At 40.6% G+C, this 21,282-nt stretch overlaps 1 protein-coding gene across 3 annotated transcripts in view; it reads right to left on the bottom strand.

Moving 5' to 3' along the window:
- col8a2 (collagen, type VIII, alpha 2) overlaps positions 1 to 21,282 on the bottom strand; it is a 65,451-nt gene that overhangs the window by 6,680 nt on the left and 37,489 nt on the right. For all 3 annotated transcript variants that reach the window (XM_061740980.1, XM_061740978.1, XM_061740979.1), the window contains exon 2: positions 3,240 to 3,428. In XM_061740980.1, the coding sequence (XP_061596964.1) occupies positions 3,240 to 3,402 (163 nt within the window). In that variant the 5' untranslated portion in view covers positions 3,403 to 3,428. The remainder of the gene's footprint in view (positions 1 to 3,239; positions 3,429 to 21,282) is intronic.

Genomic DNA, 21,282 nt, shown 5'->3' with positions numbered 1-21,282 from the left:
CTACGTTGCTAAGTGAGACCCACAGCCTCTGTTATACCCCTTGAGGTTGTTTGTTGTTTTTTCTGTTTCATTATAATTTCTCTGACAACTGCGTGGTCTGATCCTAAAATAAAATTGTTGGAATGTGCATTCCTGGAAAGACTGGCATCTGTCCAGTATGTTTTTTTAAAAGTCAATAATATTTCTCATTGTACAGTAGAAGGATTGACTTCAAATGACTTGGTAAATGGTTTTACAACACTTCCTAAACTGATGGTCAGCAACAGTTGCTGATGTCTTTCTTTCTTGGCGTTGTGTTAACAAACACCTGAATGCTTGAAACCAGCAGTCTGGCGAAATGTCTGCTTCTATAGAAGTGGTCACATTTGCAGATAATCAACTGATCAATTGCATTTCATTAGCAGGACTTGGCTGTCACTTTTCCTCTTATTTCCTGGAGCGCTAAGGGTGTACTCAGTTTTCACACATCGTGTCTGTATGCTAGCTTGCGTTTGTGTAAAATAAAATGTGTTATTGTTCCCCTGGGGTTGTATTTAGTTAATTTTTAACACCTGCTTAAGGAAAGATTTTTTTTGACAAAACTTTCTCATTAAATGTTATTCAATAAAGTTTATACCACAAGCAATTATTGCATCTTTTAGCATACAGGATAATATTTTGCAGCCAAATTATAATCAAACTTTTTGAACAAGCATTACAGTGGTAATATTATTACTCCACATTTCCACAGAATTGTGGACCACAAATTAGCTGTTAGATGGGTGTTTACAAATAGCAGGAAAAGACAGAGAATATCATTTTTGGATTAAAAAAAATATATATTTCTGAGTGCAGAAATAAAAATGTTTCCTAACTGACTGAATGCTCCCATTTGAACATTAGTATTTCTGAAATCAAACACCGGTTAGAACTTCTGCTGTGCACAATACAAAGAAACGATTCAGGCAAAGCCAGAAATCACTGATGGTTGCGCATGACCTTGGAGTCTTGAGGTGTCACTATGATCAAAATGTCCTCACCAGCTTTGGAAATTTTCTGAAAACCATTTTCAAACATCACAGTCTGCTGCTGCACCCAGGAATATAACCCGACATTTCACCCCTGTACAGAAATACTGCCCAGCTCTCTGGCTATGAACTCCTCGCAGATGGACAAAAAGATGGCAGAGACACATTCTGCGGTCAGATGAGCACATCTTTTAGCTTTTGGGGAAAAATGGATGTTGGCTTTTATGTGTCAAAGATGAGTAAGACAATCCAGGCTGTTACCAATATGTATGAGGGGATGAATGTGGATCTATGGCATGGGGGACCTGCATGCATGTAAAGGTGCCACTGATGCAGAGGTTGATGTTGGAACATGGGAGAGATGAGGTGACAGGAAAAGTCATTTTACATTACATGTTTGCTTCATAGATGCATAATAAGCATGCATTTGTTGACAAGACTGCCTGCAGTCCAGATCTGTGTCCCATTACAAACGGATAATGAAGACAAGAACCAGACAAGCACATCCACGGACCGCTGAGCAGCTGAAATATTGAACTCAGCAACAATAAACAGATTTCTCTTGCAAAATGGAAACAATTTGCATCCTTAGTTCCCATATTTTCTAAAAGTTAAAAGGCAGGGAAGTCTAATACTAGTGTATATGATTTATATGATTCCATCAACTTTTTCTGAGTGTGTCAGTGACATCAAAATCTACATCTGTATGTGTTTAATAAGTACCATTTAATTGGTCAGTGAAGACAGGTTATCTCATGTCCCTTTTACTGTAACTTGAAAGTTACAAACATCAGGCGCCATCCTCAGGCTGGTTTACATGTTGCACCACTAGTGAGAATAACAGAATCAGTTAAAGTCGGTTTTAGATTTGTTGCTCATCACGTAACGTGGTAAATAATCTATGCTTAGGGTTCAATGATTTGAGTAGTCTTTGGTAAGGCATTTTAACTAAATACAACGAAGAGCTTTGTTTAGCTCTCTTTCATTGCGTCCTTGTTTTTAAATGGAATGAGGTTTAATGAATTACTCTACTGGTGATGCAGTGAGGAAATGTGACCACTGAGTGGCAGCAAAACCATTGCTTTCAACATAATAAGCCTCACTCCCCAAATCTGGACAGTTTACTCTTTGCACCTATGTATTTTTAGGAATACATTTATTTTAGCCTTTGCAGGAGTTGCTGAGAACTGGGACATGGATTAAAAAGAAACACACAAACATCATTTGTGTGTTGTGGCCTGGCTTATACACGTACGCAGGCAAAGCCTGCATGATATGGAGGTATCACCCACGTTTATGTAGTGTAGCTCTTAATCACTTGAAGTAGTTCCTTTATCTCAAGCAAACCGGCGGAGAGGAGTCAGCCCAGAGTGGTTACTTCAGTACAAGGCCAACTCCACCATGTTTGGAGCGAAAGAAGATGAAGAGATCCGAGTGATTGGGACCAATCAAGGCTCCAACGGAGGGAGGGCTAAGTCTAAACCATGGTTCCTCGCCATCAGTTTAGCCAATTATATTGTAATCATTTATCTAAATATTTGCATTTTTGTCAGTAGAAAACTATGATGGATATTCTGTTCAGTGGTCTTTTCTGGAAGGTTGTCTGCCGGACAGAAAAGGTCCAAGTGTAAGTTTACTTTGAATCTCCGATAAGAAAAACTGTAATTGAGAGAAGTGTCTCCTTTCTCATACCAATATCGCAGGTTTAAAATACCAAACAGTATAAAAACATGACTTTATATTTTGTGCACTCTTGGAGTTTCTAATAGTGTATATATATATATATATATATATATATATATATATATATATATATATATATATATATATATATATATATATATATATATATATATATATATATATAGTATATATAATGATTACCACCCTCTGACTTCCTTGGGTCTTTTTTTTATTTCAACTATTTTGATTCCCCTCACATTCCCCCCAGGGAAATATGTGATAAACAGTGGGGTAACAGCATCCAGATGGCGGCTAGTTCCGCTAACATTTGACAATCAGGCCTCCATAAGGCCCCAGCTGCGGACTGACATATGCTGTGTATTTGTGTACTTGAAGTCCAGACCTAAATTATTGTTGAATCAGTTTAAAAATTGCTGGTGTTCATACTTCTATACACCCAACTGACAGATGCTAAAATACAAGCGACATTACTCATCTGCACAGTTGTTTAACAGTTTCTTTACAAAATTACAAACAGGAATTACTTACCAATATAATGCCCCTTGCCCTCTCGAAACGGAGGTCCAATAGGCCCTTTCATCATGGGCTGCATGTACTTCATGTGTTGCATGGGGGGGTAGCCTCCAGCCAGGACACGCCCCCCAAGCATCAGTAGCACACAGACAGGAGCCAACAGCATGGTTGCGAGCATCCCAGGCTTCTCTCACACGCAAAGAACTGCAAGTAACACAAGAAGGAAGTTATTATGGACCTGCTTTACATCTTCATAGACATGAATGTCAAAGGAAAATTTGTCTTTCAGTGATTTCTGTTTATTTTACTAGTCTTGAATGGATTTACAGCTTATATCTAGAAAATAAGAATTTTCTGTGAACAGTTGCCTCCACATAAGAGAAAGTGTGTTCAGATGGTCATGAAACAGCTTAGAAATGAAGCCTCTGCTCCAGGTATGCTGGGAGTAGTGGCGCTGAGGGCGCTGCAGCACCTCCTACTGGCAAAAGAAGTAAATTACAAGCCAGTCGTTAAATCAAAAAATTAAATACTGACTATAGAGCATAAACAGTCAATAGAAAATATCTATTTTGTCATGCCCTCGAATAAGTGAAATATTTTGTCCACTTTAATTAGAAGAAAATTAATTTATGCACTTCACAATTTAAAATGAAGCCATTATTGTTGTTTTCTCTTTGCATCCTCAACTCTGACTCACTTGCAGCATCCCTGCCTTGCTTGAAAATTAATACCCACACCACAAGCTCAGCTTATTCAAGCTGACAAAAAAAACAAAAAAAAAAAACAAGAAAAGTTTGATCATATTTAGCTGAGGCAAAGATTTTGTTGTTCAGGCCACAATGACATTAGTCATTGTGAAATTAGTAGTAGGAGCTGTACTGTTAGACTTTAGTGCAGCTTTCGACATTATAGATCATGAGCTATTACTTATGAAATTATTAGCTTATAGGTTTAAAGATTCGGCTGTTGATTTTATGAAAAGTTACTTGTCAAACAGAAAACAATGCGTAATGTTTAATGGTTCTCTTTCGAACACTGTAACACTGGAAAGTGGTATTCCACAAGGGAGTTGCCTTGGACCTCTACTCTATTCCATCTTTGTTAATGACATGCCATATGTACTTAAAAATGCGAATATGGCGATCTACGCGGATGATACCACGATGTATGTCTCCGCAGATAATATTGAATCTGTCAACAAGTCGCTACAACAAGAGTTGATGCTGGTTTCTAACTGGGTAGAAGAGAACAAACTAAAACTAAATGTCATGAAAACTAAATGTATTGTTATTGGTTCTAAACATGCCCTGAGGTCTGATCCTAATTTGTGCATTTCTGTGCAAGGTGTTGCCATTGAACAGGTCAAAAAAGCCAAACTGTTGGGAGTGACTGTCGATGAAACATTATCTTGGTCTAATCATATTAATAATATTGTGTCTAAAATGAGTAGAAACATCTCTAATATTAGAAGAAACTCCTATCTGCTGAATGAAACAACTATCAAATTATTAATTCAAGCTCTAGTCTTGTCTCATCTTGACTACTGCTCAACAGTTTGGTCCTGTGCCTCCAAACAAGCACTTGTAAAACTCCAGCTCACTCAGAACAGAGCGGCACGCCTTGCTCTCCGCTGCTCTATCAGAAGCAATGTTGAGAGCATGCTGAGCTGTCTTGGATGATGGTGGAGGATCCACTAGCATGCAGCCTGATTATGTTTTTAAAGAATATCTGTATATTACGCAAACCTGGCTTCTTGTTTATGCAACTTCTACCAACAAATAATAGACACAGCTATGAAACCAGAATGGCCCTAGGTAATCACTTTTCTCTGCCTATGCCCAGAACCAATGCTTTGAAAAGAACATTAATGTATAGAGCAGTCACACACTGGAACCATCTCCCCCCATGTATAGTTGCAAAAAACAAGATGTCAGGTTTTAAAAGAAGACTGAATCAGGCTGTAGTTCAGAAGGAAGTTATGATCTCTCCGAGGTATATATTGTGATTATAGTGCAAATTGTTTGTATATTATAAATTTAATAGTAAATATATTGTAAATCTCTGTAGGCTATGAGTGTATATATAGTTTAGAAGTATGAGTATATTATAATGTATTGATTGATTGATTGATTGATTTGTTTATTTCGAACACATAAAAAAATATAAGATTTTAAAACAAATTCAAAACATACAGAAAAAAAAGCAACAACAACAAAAACGTAATAAAAACAGGGGGAAAAAAACAGTGTCCGAAAAGGAGCAGGTTGAAGTAAAACTTATTTAACCCTGCCCCTTTGTTACCTCTATCATAAATTAAACATAAATGTTAATAATAAATAGCTGCAATTACCTAATAGGCTACCAATTTTCCCATTAGTTGTGCCTTTGCACCTAACCAGCTAACAAACACCATATTGCCTTAACATAAATCCTCCTCAACCAAATAACTTCCCAGAACTTCCTTTTTGTACCGTTTTTTAAATTGATTTATATTATGTAGTATTATTATTGTATTAGTATGAGTATATTATGATATGTAATATATATTTATACTTCTATAAATAGAGGGATGAGTATATTATAAAGTCGGTGTAAACTATCTTGTTTATAAGCAGAACAGATCTGGTGATAGTAGCAAATAATGCTACTTAGGATGTGGATGGTTGGTTACTTAATCTTTTATTTTTGGTTCAATTTATTATTTCAGGAATTGTAGTGAAGATTTTTCACCCTTTTTGAGTTGGATTATTGTCATCTTTATTGTCATGTTATTATATTATTATTATACTATCATCTTTTATATTATCTTTTGTATGTCTATGTGTGGACCCCAGGAAGAATAGTCTTCCCATGGCGAAGACTAATGGGGATCCTTTTTAAATAAACAAATAAACAAATGGGTCTGGTACTACTCCCATTCACAGCCAAATCCAGTGGTACAGAACATACCAAACCAATCCCAATGGGTGGGGTAATATTTATGAGATGACTCATACACGCGTGATCAAGAGCCACCATTCAAAACAACCGATATGACTGCAGAATTGGTAATAACGCACTGGATCAACAAGATTTTACTATAAAACCCACAACAGCCCTTTATAAATATCCTTACTCTGTGTCTATGAGACATGACTGGTTTCTCTGATTGACTGTATCCCAATCCAATCATGACCTAAGAAAGTTTCATCAGTCCCTGTCAGTAATGTCTCATGGAAATCAAAGATAAATCCAGAGTTACCCGACTAATTCCTTGTGTTGAAGATGTCCAGGCTTCTTCCAGCATGACAACAACTTATAATTTATGGAATGTCTCTTGCAAAGTCCTGAACTTAACTGCATGAAGATTTTTTTTAAATAGTATTTTTGCGGACAGCACAGTGGCTTGGTGGTTAGCACTGTTGCCTCACAGCAAGAAGGTTCCTGGTTCAACTCCCAGGCCCGGCAAGGTCTTTCTGTGTGGAGTTTGCATGTATCTCCCTGTGCTTGCGTGGGTTTCCTCCGGGTACTCCAGCTTCCTCCCACAGTCCAAAAACATGCATGCTAGGTTAATTGATCATTCTAAATTGCCCGCAGGTGTGAGCGTGAGTATGTCTGGTTGTTTATATGTGGCCCTGTGATGGACTGGCGACCTGTCCAGGGTGAACCCCTGCCTCTCGCCTGAAAATTAGCTGGGATAGGCTCCAGCAGACCCCCGTGACCCTGCAAAGGATAAAGCGGGTATAATGGTTGGATGGATGGTTAGTATTTTTTCGCTAGCTACTCATTAGATTTGAATGAATGAGCTATGCTGCCAAGAAAAGAGGTCAAAAATTCCGAAAGCATCTGGTGCAGATGCAACCAGGGACCATCAACCAAACATGATGTTTCATGTTTCAACCAGCCGGCTATGTATAATGTTGAGCTTGTTTTCAATTCATAAACTCTGACAAGTTGCACTGATTGAACGAATGAATTGTATGGTGCTAATGTCAGTCAGAATTATACATAACTTGTACTGTTCTCTACAGATTGATACTATGTACGGCATTGGTAAGGTTGAAATATGAATATTTTACATTTCTTTAGTGCAAACATAAATATTCACCAGTCATAACCAGTTTGCTCCTGCTTTCATCTGCTGCAAAGGGATAACACTTGGTAAATACTCAGCAGGGGCAGTGTTTGTTCTAGATGACCATAAGTCTGTGTGACAGGCTCTTCTGTTGGCTTTAATTTACTTCAGGAAGAAATGACCACACCACTCTCATCCAAATATTTTCACAGCCTTGATCAGATGCAAACAGGAGGCCACCAGCAGACACTTGGCACATTAGTCCATTGTATATAAGCAACCACAGGTGTGCATGACTGTATTTAGGCCATGAAATCATACAAGGAAATCATGCATTTACTCTAACTCTCCCCTGAGTTGTGGTTATTTCTCGATTGGGATGTCAAATGTATTTTCAGGCTCAAGCTGTTGGCTTTTTAAATGCTAATGCCTTTGACACTTGCCTATTTTGTCATAAGTATCCAAGAATGAACCAAGTTCTCTGGAAGCAGAGGCCATGAACTCTTCATTTGTGTTTATTCACCGTAGTTTGCAAGAGATTCATCAGTTGACTCGTAGGGACTTATAACAAGATTGCAACCCTGCACGCCACATCATTCTTTTTGAACTCACTAACACATACATACAAAATGAACACAAACAAACTCAAAACATACTGTATCTCAGCTACGGGTTGAAGTTGGGGCAGCAGGGACGGTTCACCCTGCATGACGCATCTCTCTTTGTTCTTTTTTTAAAATTTTTAATCAGACACACATTCCAAAATAAACACACGCAAACTTTAAATTAGAAAAAGGACTTGGGTTCGGTGGTGTGTTGACTTGTTGCTAGCTGGTGCATCCTGGTGTGTGGGGGGATGCCATGGGGCTGTCCTCGTGTTGCCTTTTATTGTGGGTTGTGCCCGCTTGGTTGTCTCCATCGCGTTGTTGGTTACGAGCAGTGGGTGGTGGGCGGTGGGCCCCTCGGCCCTTCTGCTGTCGGTCGTGTTGCCCCTGTTCTTCCTTCCGTCCCCCTCTCCCTGTCTTTTTATCTTTTGACCTGCTTGCCTTTGGTGGGAGTGGTGGTGCTGCTTCGTGAGCTGTGGTGGTCTGTTGGGTCAGTCGCTCTTGGCAGCTCCAGTGCCACGGACTAGGGTGTGGCAGTCTGGGGAGGCCTGGGATGGGGTTGCCTGGTGATGGCCCTGGACTCTTGCCCAAGCCTCAAGTGGGGCCCTTGTGAGGGTGGTGGCCCCGGGCTGGTCTCCCTGTCGTGGTGTGGGGCCTGCCGGTGGTTGCGTGCCCATTGGGGAAATGGGGCAACCGAGGAGGATGGTAGCGGTGTTTTTGGTGATGATAACAATAACGACCCTTGTTATTGTTTGTAGTACTACTACTAAATATAATACCAGCAATAACGATACAAGGATTGTTAATATTATTACTGGCCTTCTGGTTGTTGTTGCTTTAGATGTCTATATTGTCACTTTTATTATTATTATAGAAGTGTATTTACAGCTATGTGTACCTCTTGCTCTCCGTGTATAAATGTATATGTACAAGTAAACATACACACTCATATACAATAACACACACACACACACACACACACACACACACACACACACACACACACACACACACACACACACACACACACACACACACACACACACACAGTAACACACAGCATTTATTTTAGCCTTTGCCGGAGTTGCAGAGAACTGGGACATGGATTGAAAAGACCCAAACATTTGCATGTTGTGGCCTGGCTCACACTCTTACGCAGGCAAAGTCTGCATGATATGGAGGAATCACCCACATTTACGTAGTGTAGCTCTTGATCACTTGAAGTAGTTCCTTTATCTCAAGCAAACCGGCAGAGGGGAGTCAGCCAGGAGTGGTTACTTCAGTACGAGGCCAACTCCACCATGTTTGGAGCGAAAGAAGACAAAGAGATCCGAGTGATTGGGACCAATCAAGGCTCCAACGGAGGGAGGGCTAAGTCTAAACCATGGTTCCTTGCCATCAGTTTAACCAATTATATTGTAATCATTTATCTAAATGTTTGCATTTTTGTCAGTAGAAAACTATGATGGATATTCTGTTCAGTGGTCTTTTCTGGAAGATTGTCTGTCAAACAGAAAAGGTCAGAGTGTACTGTAAGTTTACTTTGAATCTCCAATACTGTAAGTGCCTTCTATCTCCTATCAAGGACCACGCAAGATTAAAATACCTAACACAAGTCACACAAACACTACAGAAATCACCACACTACACACACTGCACCCATCACTGTCTTATCTATCCATCTTGTCCTTTCATGTTTCACATAGGGGATCTAAGTGGCATGACATTTTTGAGTCTTAGCATTTTACTTTGATGTAGCTCAATTGAACCAAGTGTTGCTGCAAACACTTTTCCATCCAAGACCAAACTCAGGAAGGTTTTAACTCTGCTTCTCAACATCTCTTAATTGTTGCACAGTTGTGTTGTACTTTTAGAGCATTGTACAAATACACGGATGGGTGAGGATTGTTGTAGCAGAAAAAAATAACAAAAGAAACAACAAGCTCCAAAATGATCAAACCAAAGAAACACATGGGAAATACTCTGGTCCACTGTGACTCGACATGAAGAACCAGTTTTCCAGTTATAGCTGCAATAGTTTCAAGGTCTTGGTGCACAACATTTAACCAAACTGAGCCCTACGTCTGCATGGGAGCAGCCTCATGCCTGATTTCATGAAATAATAATTTGCAACCCTCTGTAATCTTTCTCTTTTCATGCAATTATAATCACGCCATTCACAGTCTATGTGTGATATGCTTGTCATGGTTTCCATTTGGAGTGCAATGACATTTGCCCTGGAAGTTTACTCTGACCAACGATAGTAAAATGAAAATGAGTTGACGTTTTCAAATTTGAAAATTACATCTCATTACAGGATGCAGTTAATTGGCAGCAGGGTTGAAAGTCGTCTGGGAGTCCACAGCAGATTTTAACCCACAAGCACTCAGAAAAAGGTGTGTTCATTGCCACCATATGTGCCGAGTTTGGTTTTACAGCCCAGCTTTTACCGTTGTCTGTGATTGTTTAGTCAGCCACAGAGCGAGATAGCCAAATTCTTGTTTTAAAGCCACTTACCCAAGTGCTTTTGCACTGGCTTTTGGGGGGTGGGCCATAAATATGTGTGCCTGTGATATGTGCTTGTCTATGTTGCTGTATGTTGTTGGATTCTGAACTCTTTTGCATTTTTTTCTTTTCTTTTTTATTACATCAAAGCATAAAAAATAGATGTTAAGGGAAATAAACAGAAGAAAGAGAGATCAGTGTTAATCGGACAGTATTTGGTTGTTGGCTGACTTTCTGGCTGGCTGGCAGGAAAGTTTGTCTGGTATGGGGGTCTGCGGTTTTGGTGTAGATGTAATTTAAAAGGCAGGTCTGGACAGCCACAGTTTTTGCAGGCACCAAATGCCATAAAGAAATGACTAACACAAATGCAATCCCAGAAGCTTGTGCAGGGAGCAGGGATCTGTCACACACAGTCCTCCACAACCTGTTTATCCAATGTTTTTTGTGGAAAGGCTCTCCAGACAATGTTTAAAAAGAAAAGAAAAAGAAAATATCAGAAAATTACTTCTGGCTGGCCACCATGAGCCGCTGCTAGACCAGTATTCAGACACACTTTTGCTCTCAATAACACCCAAGTAACAAAACACACAGTTTTGGTATGCATGAGAACACAGTGAGTACTTGTGAAGGTTGTTATGAAAATACTTGTTAACTCTTACCCAGCTTTTTTCTCCCAAAATCATTTGATTGAAAACATTAAACGTTTAACAAAAAAAAAAAGGTTCTAAAACGGCAGAAGAGTTAACAACGAATCAAAGACTTTTTGCAGTCATGAACAGCTTCCAAAGTTAAAATGAAAAACTTTTATCTGGCAGGCTGAGTGACGCTTTATATGAAACAGATTTAAGTGAAGGAGGAGGGGGAAGAAACACCTCGAACATTACAATAACAGATCCAAAAATACACAAGAAACAGCAGGACAGGAAAGACACGTTAAGAAGCAAATAACAGGCAGTCGGGACCGCACCTCCAACGCGTTTATGGATCTGATTGTTATCACCTTTGCTGCTCCAGACAGCTGGCTTGGTCCTGAGACCTCGCTACGTGAATTAGGAGAAAGGTGCAGTCTGGAGACGTTTTCAAGCGTCTCTTGTTTTAGTTTGCTTACATCTCCCTGTGGTCATTTTTCTGTCTCGTCATGTAGTTGCTTTTGGACTTGTTGTCTTGAATGGAAGCACGTTCCATCTTCCAAAGAAAACAGAGGCCATATCATGAAACATTGACTCCCCTAGCTCATGAAATAATATCTTAGATCTAGAGATAGATCTTCCCACTTTGAAATGTGAAATCATAATGGGACCTTAAATATTTGTGTTTGTAGCAGTCCTGCAATGAACTGGTGACCCGTCTGAGGTGCACCCCTCCTTTCTCCCTGTGACATCTGGGATAGCCTCCAGCTTCCAGATTAATAATAGAGATTCGGGTGAGAAGACATTCATGGACTACAGGAGAGAGCATGAAAACCGCACTTCTTCTAGACAAGAACCCCCCAGTGAGAGGGGTTATATGCAAAGAGATGTAGGACCAATCATGAGCTAATAAAGGAACAACTGCTAACTCAGTGTTTCAGTGTGCACAAAAAGGCATCTGCTATCATCATTAAAGATCAATGAGGGCCAACACAAAAGTTACAGTTCATCTCTGAATAACTACCAATGAATAACAGTTGCAGGAGCAGATGAGCTGAGGTGGAGGATCCACACGAGAGTGGAAGCCAACTGCAAAAATACCCTCCTGAAAGTCTGCAAGCTGATACAAATACAGTGATCTGCACTACTGGACCTATGACAGAGACCAATAAACCTATAAACATCACCGGAGTAAACTTAGAGACGTGTGAACATTATGAACACCTCAAGCTGCAGGGAGCAGAAGAAGAATTACAGCATGTCAAAAGCTCAGGTGATGGAGACAGTTAAGCAGTCTGCCGTTATGATAAGTGGAAACATGGATTTTAAATGTGGTTAAGAGCTCCTCAGAGGAAGGCTGTGGAGGCCGTGCGCCTGCAGAAGTTTTCTTCTGCTGCCTCTGCCTTCTTTTCAAAGTCCTCATAGGATATGCGTGCTGGTCGGATTATGGCTTGTGAAATAGTTGCTGGTGTGCGTGTGCAGGTTTGTTATTGTGCGTTTCTTGATGCTGCTTGTCCTCAGTGTAGCCTGCCTCCACCCTGAGCACTAAAAACTGGGTATAAAGAGTGAATGAAAGGATAATAATGAGGTTTACTTTATTTCAGGAGACTAAGAAGCGCCTGCTATCTATAAAGACAAGGAGTATCCACTGGGGAAATCCTGTACATGTTTTATGATGCTAAATATTACTGCAGACCATGGAAACCTGCTTGTAAGGCAGTTTCTGTTTTCATGAATAAACCATTGTAGTGTTTGATTGACTCGAGCTCTGCTAATTTTGCTGCGATTCTGAGGAAATGTTACTGCACCGGCTTACATGGTGGCAAGCAAGCATAAAGGAACACACACACACAAACACACACACACACACAGACATCCTCTTCCCCCACTTACAGTAAACCTCACAGATCCATCTCCAAACCAGCTGGTATTATAGGTGTTGAATGCCACTTAAACATAGCCGAAGGGGCTCATCCGCGAGGTCTCGGCTGCCAAAGCAGACGCAGCAGCTTCCAAACCCAAATTCAAAAAACGTCTCGAGAGGCCCGCTCAGACATGCTGAGGAGACGCTGTCGAGGGGAAGCCAAGCACACACTTCCCCGACTGCTCCGTCTAACCCACTAATGAAATTAACAGCGCCAGCCAGGGAGGTGCGGCTGAATGAGCTGCGCCTCCACTTCTCCTCAGCCGCACGTGTGTGGATCCACACGTTGTAAACAACACGAAGGATTACAGGTACACCCACGGGGGAGGCTCTGGTGTCATGTTGAGAAGACGGAGAGGAACCATCACCTCAACATCGTGTACCGTGCGGTCCCAGCTTTCATGAAAACACCAAAGGATTCAGCAACAATCAAGGTCCATGATAGTTAAATAGTTTTGGTTACAGCCACAGGCCTCGCAGGCAACTGCACTTAAAACCTGGCGGAATATTTTGGCTGAATCATCCAAAGCTGAAGAACCTCAGCCACAGCCTTGACCAAAAGTATGCTTAACTCCAACCAGGAGCCCACATGTCTAGTGGGTTGTGATTCAACCGCAGCCATCTTCCTCTACCGAACCCCCCTCGTGTGATTTCAGTAAGCAGAAGCAGCAGTTGCACGGAGAAGAGGAATTTCAAGCATCAGCAATGAGGACAAAGTTTGGAAAATTTTAAAACAAGCTCCAAATGTAACCAGATTTGTTCAGTTAGCCATATTGACACGGGAATGCTCCTTGTTTTATTCCTAAGACTCAGAGGGAAACGTGAAGGTACACAGCACCGCTCATTCCCAGTCCAAATGCTTGTGTGTGAGAGTGTGAGACAATTAAACATTGTGGGGTTTCATTTAGAGCTGCCTTTATTTGAATGAGGTAATGCCTCCATCACACTGAGCAGCCCCTCGAGGTGTTCGCTTACAGCGTCATATACGAGTTGTGGTCAGAGTTTCTGGTCATTTCACTTGCAGAAAGTGTTCCTCAACGCGTTAACTGACGAAACATAACCGCCATTAATATAATGTAGCCAGGCTTGGGTATGAAAGTGCTTAAAAAAGTGATGCACGGTGCGTATATTATGAGACATTACCCTCTTTCGATTTAATCGTCAACAGCTGGAAAGTGTATTTCAGGTTTTCTTTGGTTGGAAAAAATGTTTCTCCAGCTCCGCCACAATAAAAGAACCAGTATTCTCCTCTTTGTGTTTTTACTGAAACGTTTAACCGTCACGAGAAGCTCTTAAAGGTCCGCATATTGGGAAATGATCATTGATGCCGATTAATGTAAATGAGGACAAATTTGAAAAAATACAGGCCACAGTTAAATCTTTATTCTTCTCTCCGGGTGCTAAATTATATAGCTACACATAACGAGATGGAGGAAATTGGACATTTCGGATGTAAAACTTGAAAAATTACAGAAAAAACTGTCAGCAGCCAGATTTCCGAAAACAGGTCAGGTCGACTGTAATTACAGCAACTCTCTGCAATGGTAGTTTACCAAGAACATTTGACATGATCCTCGGATGTTTATACATCTTTGATAGAAAGACTTTTCTATTTTAGAAGTTAAGTATGGGGCCTGTGATTTTTCTCTTTTCTAAAAGCAACCAAACCTTTTTCTGACGGCAAAAAGAGAACCTGCATTAGGAAAAATTAGGAACTGGCTCTAACAGTGGTCTTGTCTTTGAGCAGGTCCTGCTAAAACAGCACAAAGAAACTTTTTATTTATTTGTCTTTGATGTTAAGATATAAGTTGCAACCTCAGCTGAAGGAATATTCATGACTTTAGGAGGTGCTCTCCAGCCCTCGCGATCTCTTGCGCTTACTGTCAACAAAAACCACTCAGAGTAAATTTAGATTCCCGTCCCGGTCGTCTTTTGAACAAGTACATATTTCTTCATGGGAACATGTGTCACAAGAAAGAAAACCCCGGAAGAATGAATGATGGAAGAGAAAGTGGCAGGATCCCAGAACAAGAGACCAAACAAGAGCAACAGCAGAAGTCCACTGCACAGGACAAACCGCTCGGTGTGTTTTAGCAGGCAGGGCGTCAAAATGTTGAGCAAAGCGCGAGGCTGTTATCAAAAGTTGACATTGGGGAAGGTTCAGGTCTGTTGCTCTGGTGGTTGTATGAATGAGTGAAGGTGAATATACATAAAACCCAGAGGAAGGGCTAATAGTGGCTGTAGCAGGTTCCCCTCTGTGATCCTGCACTGCCTGTCAGGACCGTGAGCGTATGACTGCAGCTTGGAGGAAGGTGGTGGTTATGAACTTTTGTGGCGGGCCAGAGTTATGCAACCTTTTAATTCCGAGCTATTTTATCCATTAAGTATTTGTTTGATTTAACCTGGGTGGCAGATTTCAATGAGATTACAAGTTCATTATTTTTCTCTCTTTCTGGTTGAACTGGATCTTTCTTGCATTGATCCATTACATCAAAATAGCAAATCGAAACCCAGATGAGGAAGAAATATTAAAGCTCATGCCCTCACATGACCGAGTGAGCGGGAAAATGCGTGCGAAGTCGCATGAGCGATTTCACACCAGAGCTATTATTCAGCTATTTGACGTCCCCTGGGTTAAATACAACCTGTTTATGAGGAAAAATTAGTTAATCATTAACATGTGAACTCAAATTACTGAGCATTGCGCAAAATATTGGGAAAACTGTTCCTTGTAGGTATTTGCTGACAAGATTGCTTTTTATACACGCACGCACGCACGCACGCACGCACGCACGCACGCACGCACGCACGCACGCACGCACGCACGCACGCACGCACGCACGCACGCACGCACGCACGCACGCACGCACGCACGCACGCACGCACACACACACACACACACACAGTAAATGCACAGGCCCCATCACATGAGTCAAAACATTATTACTGGAGTTGGTAGGAAGTTTATTTTGCCTCTCAGGCGAGGTGGTGAAGTCAATGTTGAGGCCAATCTCAGTTTGCGGTGGTTTTGTCAGGCTGGGTCGATTGGAGCGGATGACAAAATAAGATCATTTCCTAAATGATAGAGTATCGCCTTAACACCCCTGACCGCTGCATGTTATTACAGAGATTTGCCAGTACCAATAGTCATATTTATCTTGCAGATTCTGGGTTATATGTGTAAATATTGTGTTCTCCACACATGTTACAGTCAGTGAGGCCTTTGGTAAGCAACCATGATGGTCACGGCCCATGTTTTTGAATTAATACGGCATGGAGGCACGTCGCTGATGCACAACCGGAGCTCTTCTCTTAAAAGTGCATCCACGTGTTCGCCACGCACCTTCTTGCTCTTCATGGTTGGAGGGAGGTCCACTCACAACCAGAGGTATTTTGCTCTCGCTGTTTATGTCACACAGAAATTGAATGAGTAGAAAGTCCAGACTCACAAGCATTTCCAACAGGTATTCGGGAAAGCTTGGCTGCGACGGAACATAAACAACTAAAGGAATAGCGTGGACAACTTTAGCTAGTAAATCAACCCAATGTTCAGGTGGAAAAGAGACGTGCTGGTCTAACACTTTAGTGAAGCTTGTAGCCAGTGAGCAGTCTTAGTCTAGGCTATTCTGGGAATTTGTGATTACGTTCTTGAGCAGAAACGTTATCCTTTGCTGCAGTTGTGCCTCTTAGCACTATAACATACATTTACACTGACTTTTATGACTTTCTAACTGTAACATGAACTACAATGTGGCTGCGAAAACATGCAGGCGCTCTTCACTAAAACACATGCGGGAGATCCACCTTCCACCAAAGCGAATCATGTCACACTTAAACATTTGTTTCTTTCAGATTTATGAAGCCATAAACCTCCTCAAATCCTTCTCATTTTGTCTTTCTTGCTTTTTCTTTTTTTCCTTTGGTGATTCCCGTACAGCTGCAGCATGTCTGCTGTGTGTACTTGGGTTCAAATGTTTTTGTCTTCATGCTTAACATAAGAAGTAAAATAAAGGTTCCCCACCTATTATTTCACGTGAGGTGAAGACAGAACTAAAATCTGCTGCAGAAAAAAAATTAAAATAAAATAAACACAGAGGCTATAGAAAGATGGAGCGTAATCATTTGGAGGGAAGTTTCAACTTTGGAGCATGGATATGTTTTCCCAACATCCCTGAAGGTTGAAATGGTTGCAAAAAAAAAACGTTTGAGAGGGTCGAACTTATACTGATGATTAAAGACGGAGCGTGGAAATAGGAAATGGAAAGTTCAGGTCGCGTTGAGTGTGGAGAGGGAGACAGGTTGTGGGGAGGGAGGAGGTCAGATAGAAAGGTTTTCATTTTCTTGATGACTTAATTCAAAGAAAGACATATTTAACACCCCTGGGTCGGACCAATGAGGCAGACAAGCCAATAATAAAATAAGTTCTGATGTCTCGTGCAGATGAAAGTGTTTCTATGTGGCACATAGGAAGAAGACAAGTTACACAGACCCGTGTGAGTTTCACCCTCGCTTGCTCCTCGGCTCTGAGCAGTAATAGTTTCAAGCAGGCGAAAAGGCATCCATTACGACATGTAATTCAAAAATTCCCCTGCTGCTTTTCCGATTCAATGCTTTATCATATCATCTTTTTTGAGACATTGTGAAAGTTTGTAAAACACTCAAACTCACCCCTGACCGTTGAGGAAGTGCATTACAATACGGGGTGGGGGGGGGGGGGGGGTGATAGCCGTACTTTCTCGCCTGCCCTGTCGGTGCACTTGAACTCATACGTGCGTCGAGAAGAAAGCGGGAACAGACTCTCGTACACAGGGGCGGTCGACCGCCACGTTTTCCAGAGTAATAAAGTTCTGGTTTTCAGTGCCACAAGACAGGTCACTGAAAGCACACTTCCACACTTTCAAAAACGGACTCATCACATGAAAAATGAGAAATTAATGCAAAACTAGAGATTTATGAAGGTGGAACGTTCAGCTATAAAGGGAGCTGTGTGTTAGAGGGCACTGTGGAAATGACCTCACCTCCGAAGGAAAACCTTGAGGACATCCAGTAATATGATCTCCTGTAAATCAGAAGGATCGTTCTGTCTTTCTCTTCCTCAACTGGCAAACTCAGCTGTTTTCTCCCCCTCTCCTGTTCCCCCCTTTCTCTTCCTTGAGCCTCCTGCTCTCTGTGCTGCTCATTGCTGGTGTGAATACTCTTATTGTTTGCTGCCAAAAGCGAAACCATGTGAGCCCATTCTTTGCTCTTAATTTAAATGTAAAAGCAAAAGTGTAGGGGTAAGAGTGGAAAAAAGGAAAAAAAACAGCTGAAAGGAATCAGCTTTCGAGGTATCTTGCAGTCTAAAATGAAATGAACAATTTTAGAAATGACAATACACTGTCAATTTAAAAACTAATTGATTTTTAACCATATACAAAGATGGTTAAAAACTAATTGATTTTCAAACTTGTAAGTTTTAATTTAACTTTTTTTTAAAGAACTGTAGAGTTTTTTTTTTAGTTTTTTTCCAACTTTGCTTAATTTGTGCTCGAATGCAAAAATGTGCCTTCAGATCAGTCAGCATTGTCATTCTGATCTGATATTTATCTGCAATCCTACAAAATAAAAGTGCATTTGAGAAAACAAGATGCCTTTATTGTGAGTAGTAAGTCAACAACCTTAAACAGATGTCTTGGTTATTGGCCAGGCCTGTGCACAGTCAACCACTGCAGCTGACTTCAGGGATTTTCTTTAAAAAAAACATTAATTTTAAGTTTTCGGCTCTGAAGCTAAAAATGCAAAGACGTTATATGTGATCTCAAAAAGACTGCAAAAATGACAAAAATATGAATGAAACATAAATTTGGAAAAACATTCACGTAAAATGTTGTTTTTAGTGTGATTACACTGAAACATTCAGAAATAGTCCATCATAAGAACTTGGTTTACTCTTAATTTCAGTCTCTTGTTTTTGAAGAGTTTGTCTCATAAATTATCTGAAAACAGGACAAGACTTTGTTAACTCCAAAAAAATTATTATTGCTAATACATCATCACTTAACTTCTTCTGCTTCAATTTAAAGTGCAAACATTTTTATTTACATTTGTCTCCGTACCTAAAACAAGCTCATTTTGAAAGAGTTGGGACAAATGTTTCTTTGTATATGTCGATCATCTTAACGGCTCTGCGTTTTCAAGTTCATTCATTCCTACTCCAAAACCCTGTTTGGGGGTGTTTCCTCTTCCTTTCAGCGTGTGGAGAGGATTTTGAAAAACAGAAACTTTTTAATTTGTCTGACCATGTTGAATTATATAGACTACAGGTGCAGGTTCTTATAAAGATAAAGCCTCTTCCATGACAGCAATGAGTGGGCAATATTAGCATCATTGGCATTAGCATTGAGCAGTCATTCATGAAGACATGTACTTCCTTGCATCAACCACTAGGTGGCATGATCTTTAAAAAAAAAAGCTTTAGGACTTTGTGATTTCTGATTAAATTAATAAAAGTTTAATGAGTCGATGCGGAATTAAGTCTTAGCAGATAAACTTTGTATTCAATTAATTCTGTACTTTGTATACATGTCTTGGGTTTTTTTAAAGTCTCAAAATAGGACTGCATAGTCTGTTTATTTTTGCAAAGGCAGAAGCACAGGACATCCACGCCACAGTTTATTTTGTCAAGTGAGCAGTCAGCTGTACAGTGTTGTTGAGGATCAAGGCCTCAATGTACTTCTATCAGTTTGTGTTCCTGTACCATGTCCCTCACCAAATCTTCAAATCTTTGTTGCCCTCACTGATTAAGTGGCTTTTTCCTCCTCCAGAGGAATGAAAGAACAGTGGACACAGGTCATATAATGCAAAGAAAACTTTGAGGCAAAGAAAAGAGCTCTAAACAGGCCACCGCAGCATAGTTCACAAAGTTCCTTAATACTAGTCTGAAGTCCCGTTTTTTTTTTTCTTTTCCAAAACAGCTTTGTTATTCCCAAACTGTGTATCAAAATATTCAAGGTGGAGGGTCATCCAGAGTCAAACCTGGCTGTGGTAAAAGTCAAAGCCCATGTGGAGAGAGTGCACATGGGTCTATTTAAAATTCAGCGCTATGAAGGTGAGAAATGTTCTGGAGTGCTGTAATAAGGAGGGGGTGTAAACCCGGAACAATCACACACCATCAATTGTTCCATTCTTTTTTTGCCAAGGCTGGAAAAATCCCAAGCTGCACGTAGCCGGGGCTAAGGGCAAACTTCCAGGAAGGAAAAGCCCAGAAAAATCCTCTATTAGCCTGTTCAATCGCAGGATTCCACAGCCTGAACTTCCATGAAAAAAGCAGAGTTGTTACAGATCGTGCCTTCGAATGCCACCGTTGGTGGTGATGGAGGGAGACTGGAACGTACGTCGAGGTCACAGAGCCTTACGATGTTTTGAGAAAGAAAAGAAGGATATGAGCCGAAGAAATAGAGCAGGAAACCATATAGGAAACATAAAGTCATTACAGAAGACTGAAAAAGAAACAGTGATGAAGGAGAGGAAAGAGGAAAGTGACAGCTTACGGTCTTGATCTCCCCATTGACCTACTTTAGATGCATGCACTGCCAGTCATCTCACGTGCTGCTTCCACTGGCTGCTAAAACAGACTCACACATACATGTGCATGTTGTACATGCACAAACACACACATGGGTTGGCGGCAAAAACAGAAAGGGAGGCAATTTTCCTGTTTAAAATGGAAGGGATACTAGAGAGAAGTAGAGGGGAGATTATAGTTTAATAAAGTCCAGGAAATCTGGTCAAATCTGACCGAAGGAGTTGAAACGCGTCCGTGCTGGCGGCTTCTGTGCTAAAGTTTCAACGTTCCACCTAAATGGGCGTCTCTGTCACAGAAAACCAAAATGAAGATATTCCACTCTACAGTATGTTGTCGAGGTCATACTGTAATAAAAATATCTTAAATCAGCAATGCAGTGCAACAACTGTGATGGATTTACCACTTGACATAAATTACGTTACCACTGGATTATCACTTAAGAAGCCATACTATGCAACTTGGTTTAAAAAAAAAAGAAAAAAGAAAAGGAATGGACTACAGTCCATATATGAACTGTAGTAAAATAAAGTGGTAACCTCCAATGCTGAAAAGTGAAGCCAATGCAGAATCATTAATTATGAGGCCAACTATGAAGCAAGTAAATCCCCCTAGTCCCCAGTTTTAAAATAACCACTTTAAAAGCAGAGATATACACAATATTTAATGCTGAATTTAGACTTACATTGTGTTAATTTACCAGAAGTTTTTATCCAGAGAATCTTGCTTGAGAAAAACACACTTTGGGGACAGTATGAGATTCACTATCATGCTGGCAGG

Source organism: Cololabis saira, chromosome 15, assembly GCF_033807715.1.
Source record: "Cololabis saira isolate AMF1-May2022 chromosome 15, fColSai1.1, whole genome shotgun sequence".
Taxonomy (NCBI): Eukaryota; Metazoa; Chordata; class Actinopteri; order Beloniformes; family Belonidae; genus Cololabis; species Cololabis saira.
Note: the sequence above shows the minus strand (reverse complement) of the source record. Positions and strands in the feature narration are given on the sequence as shown.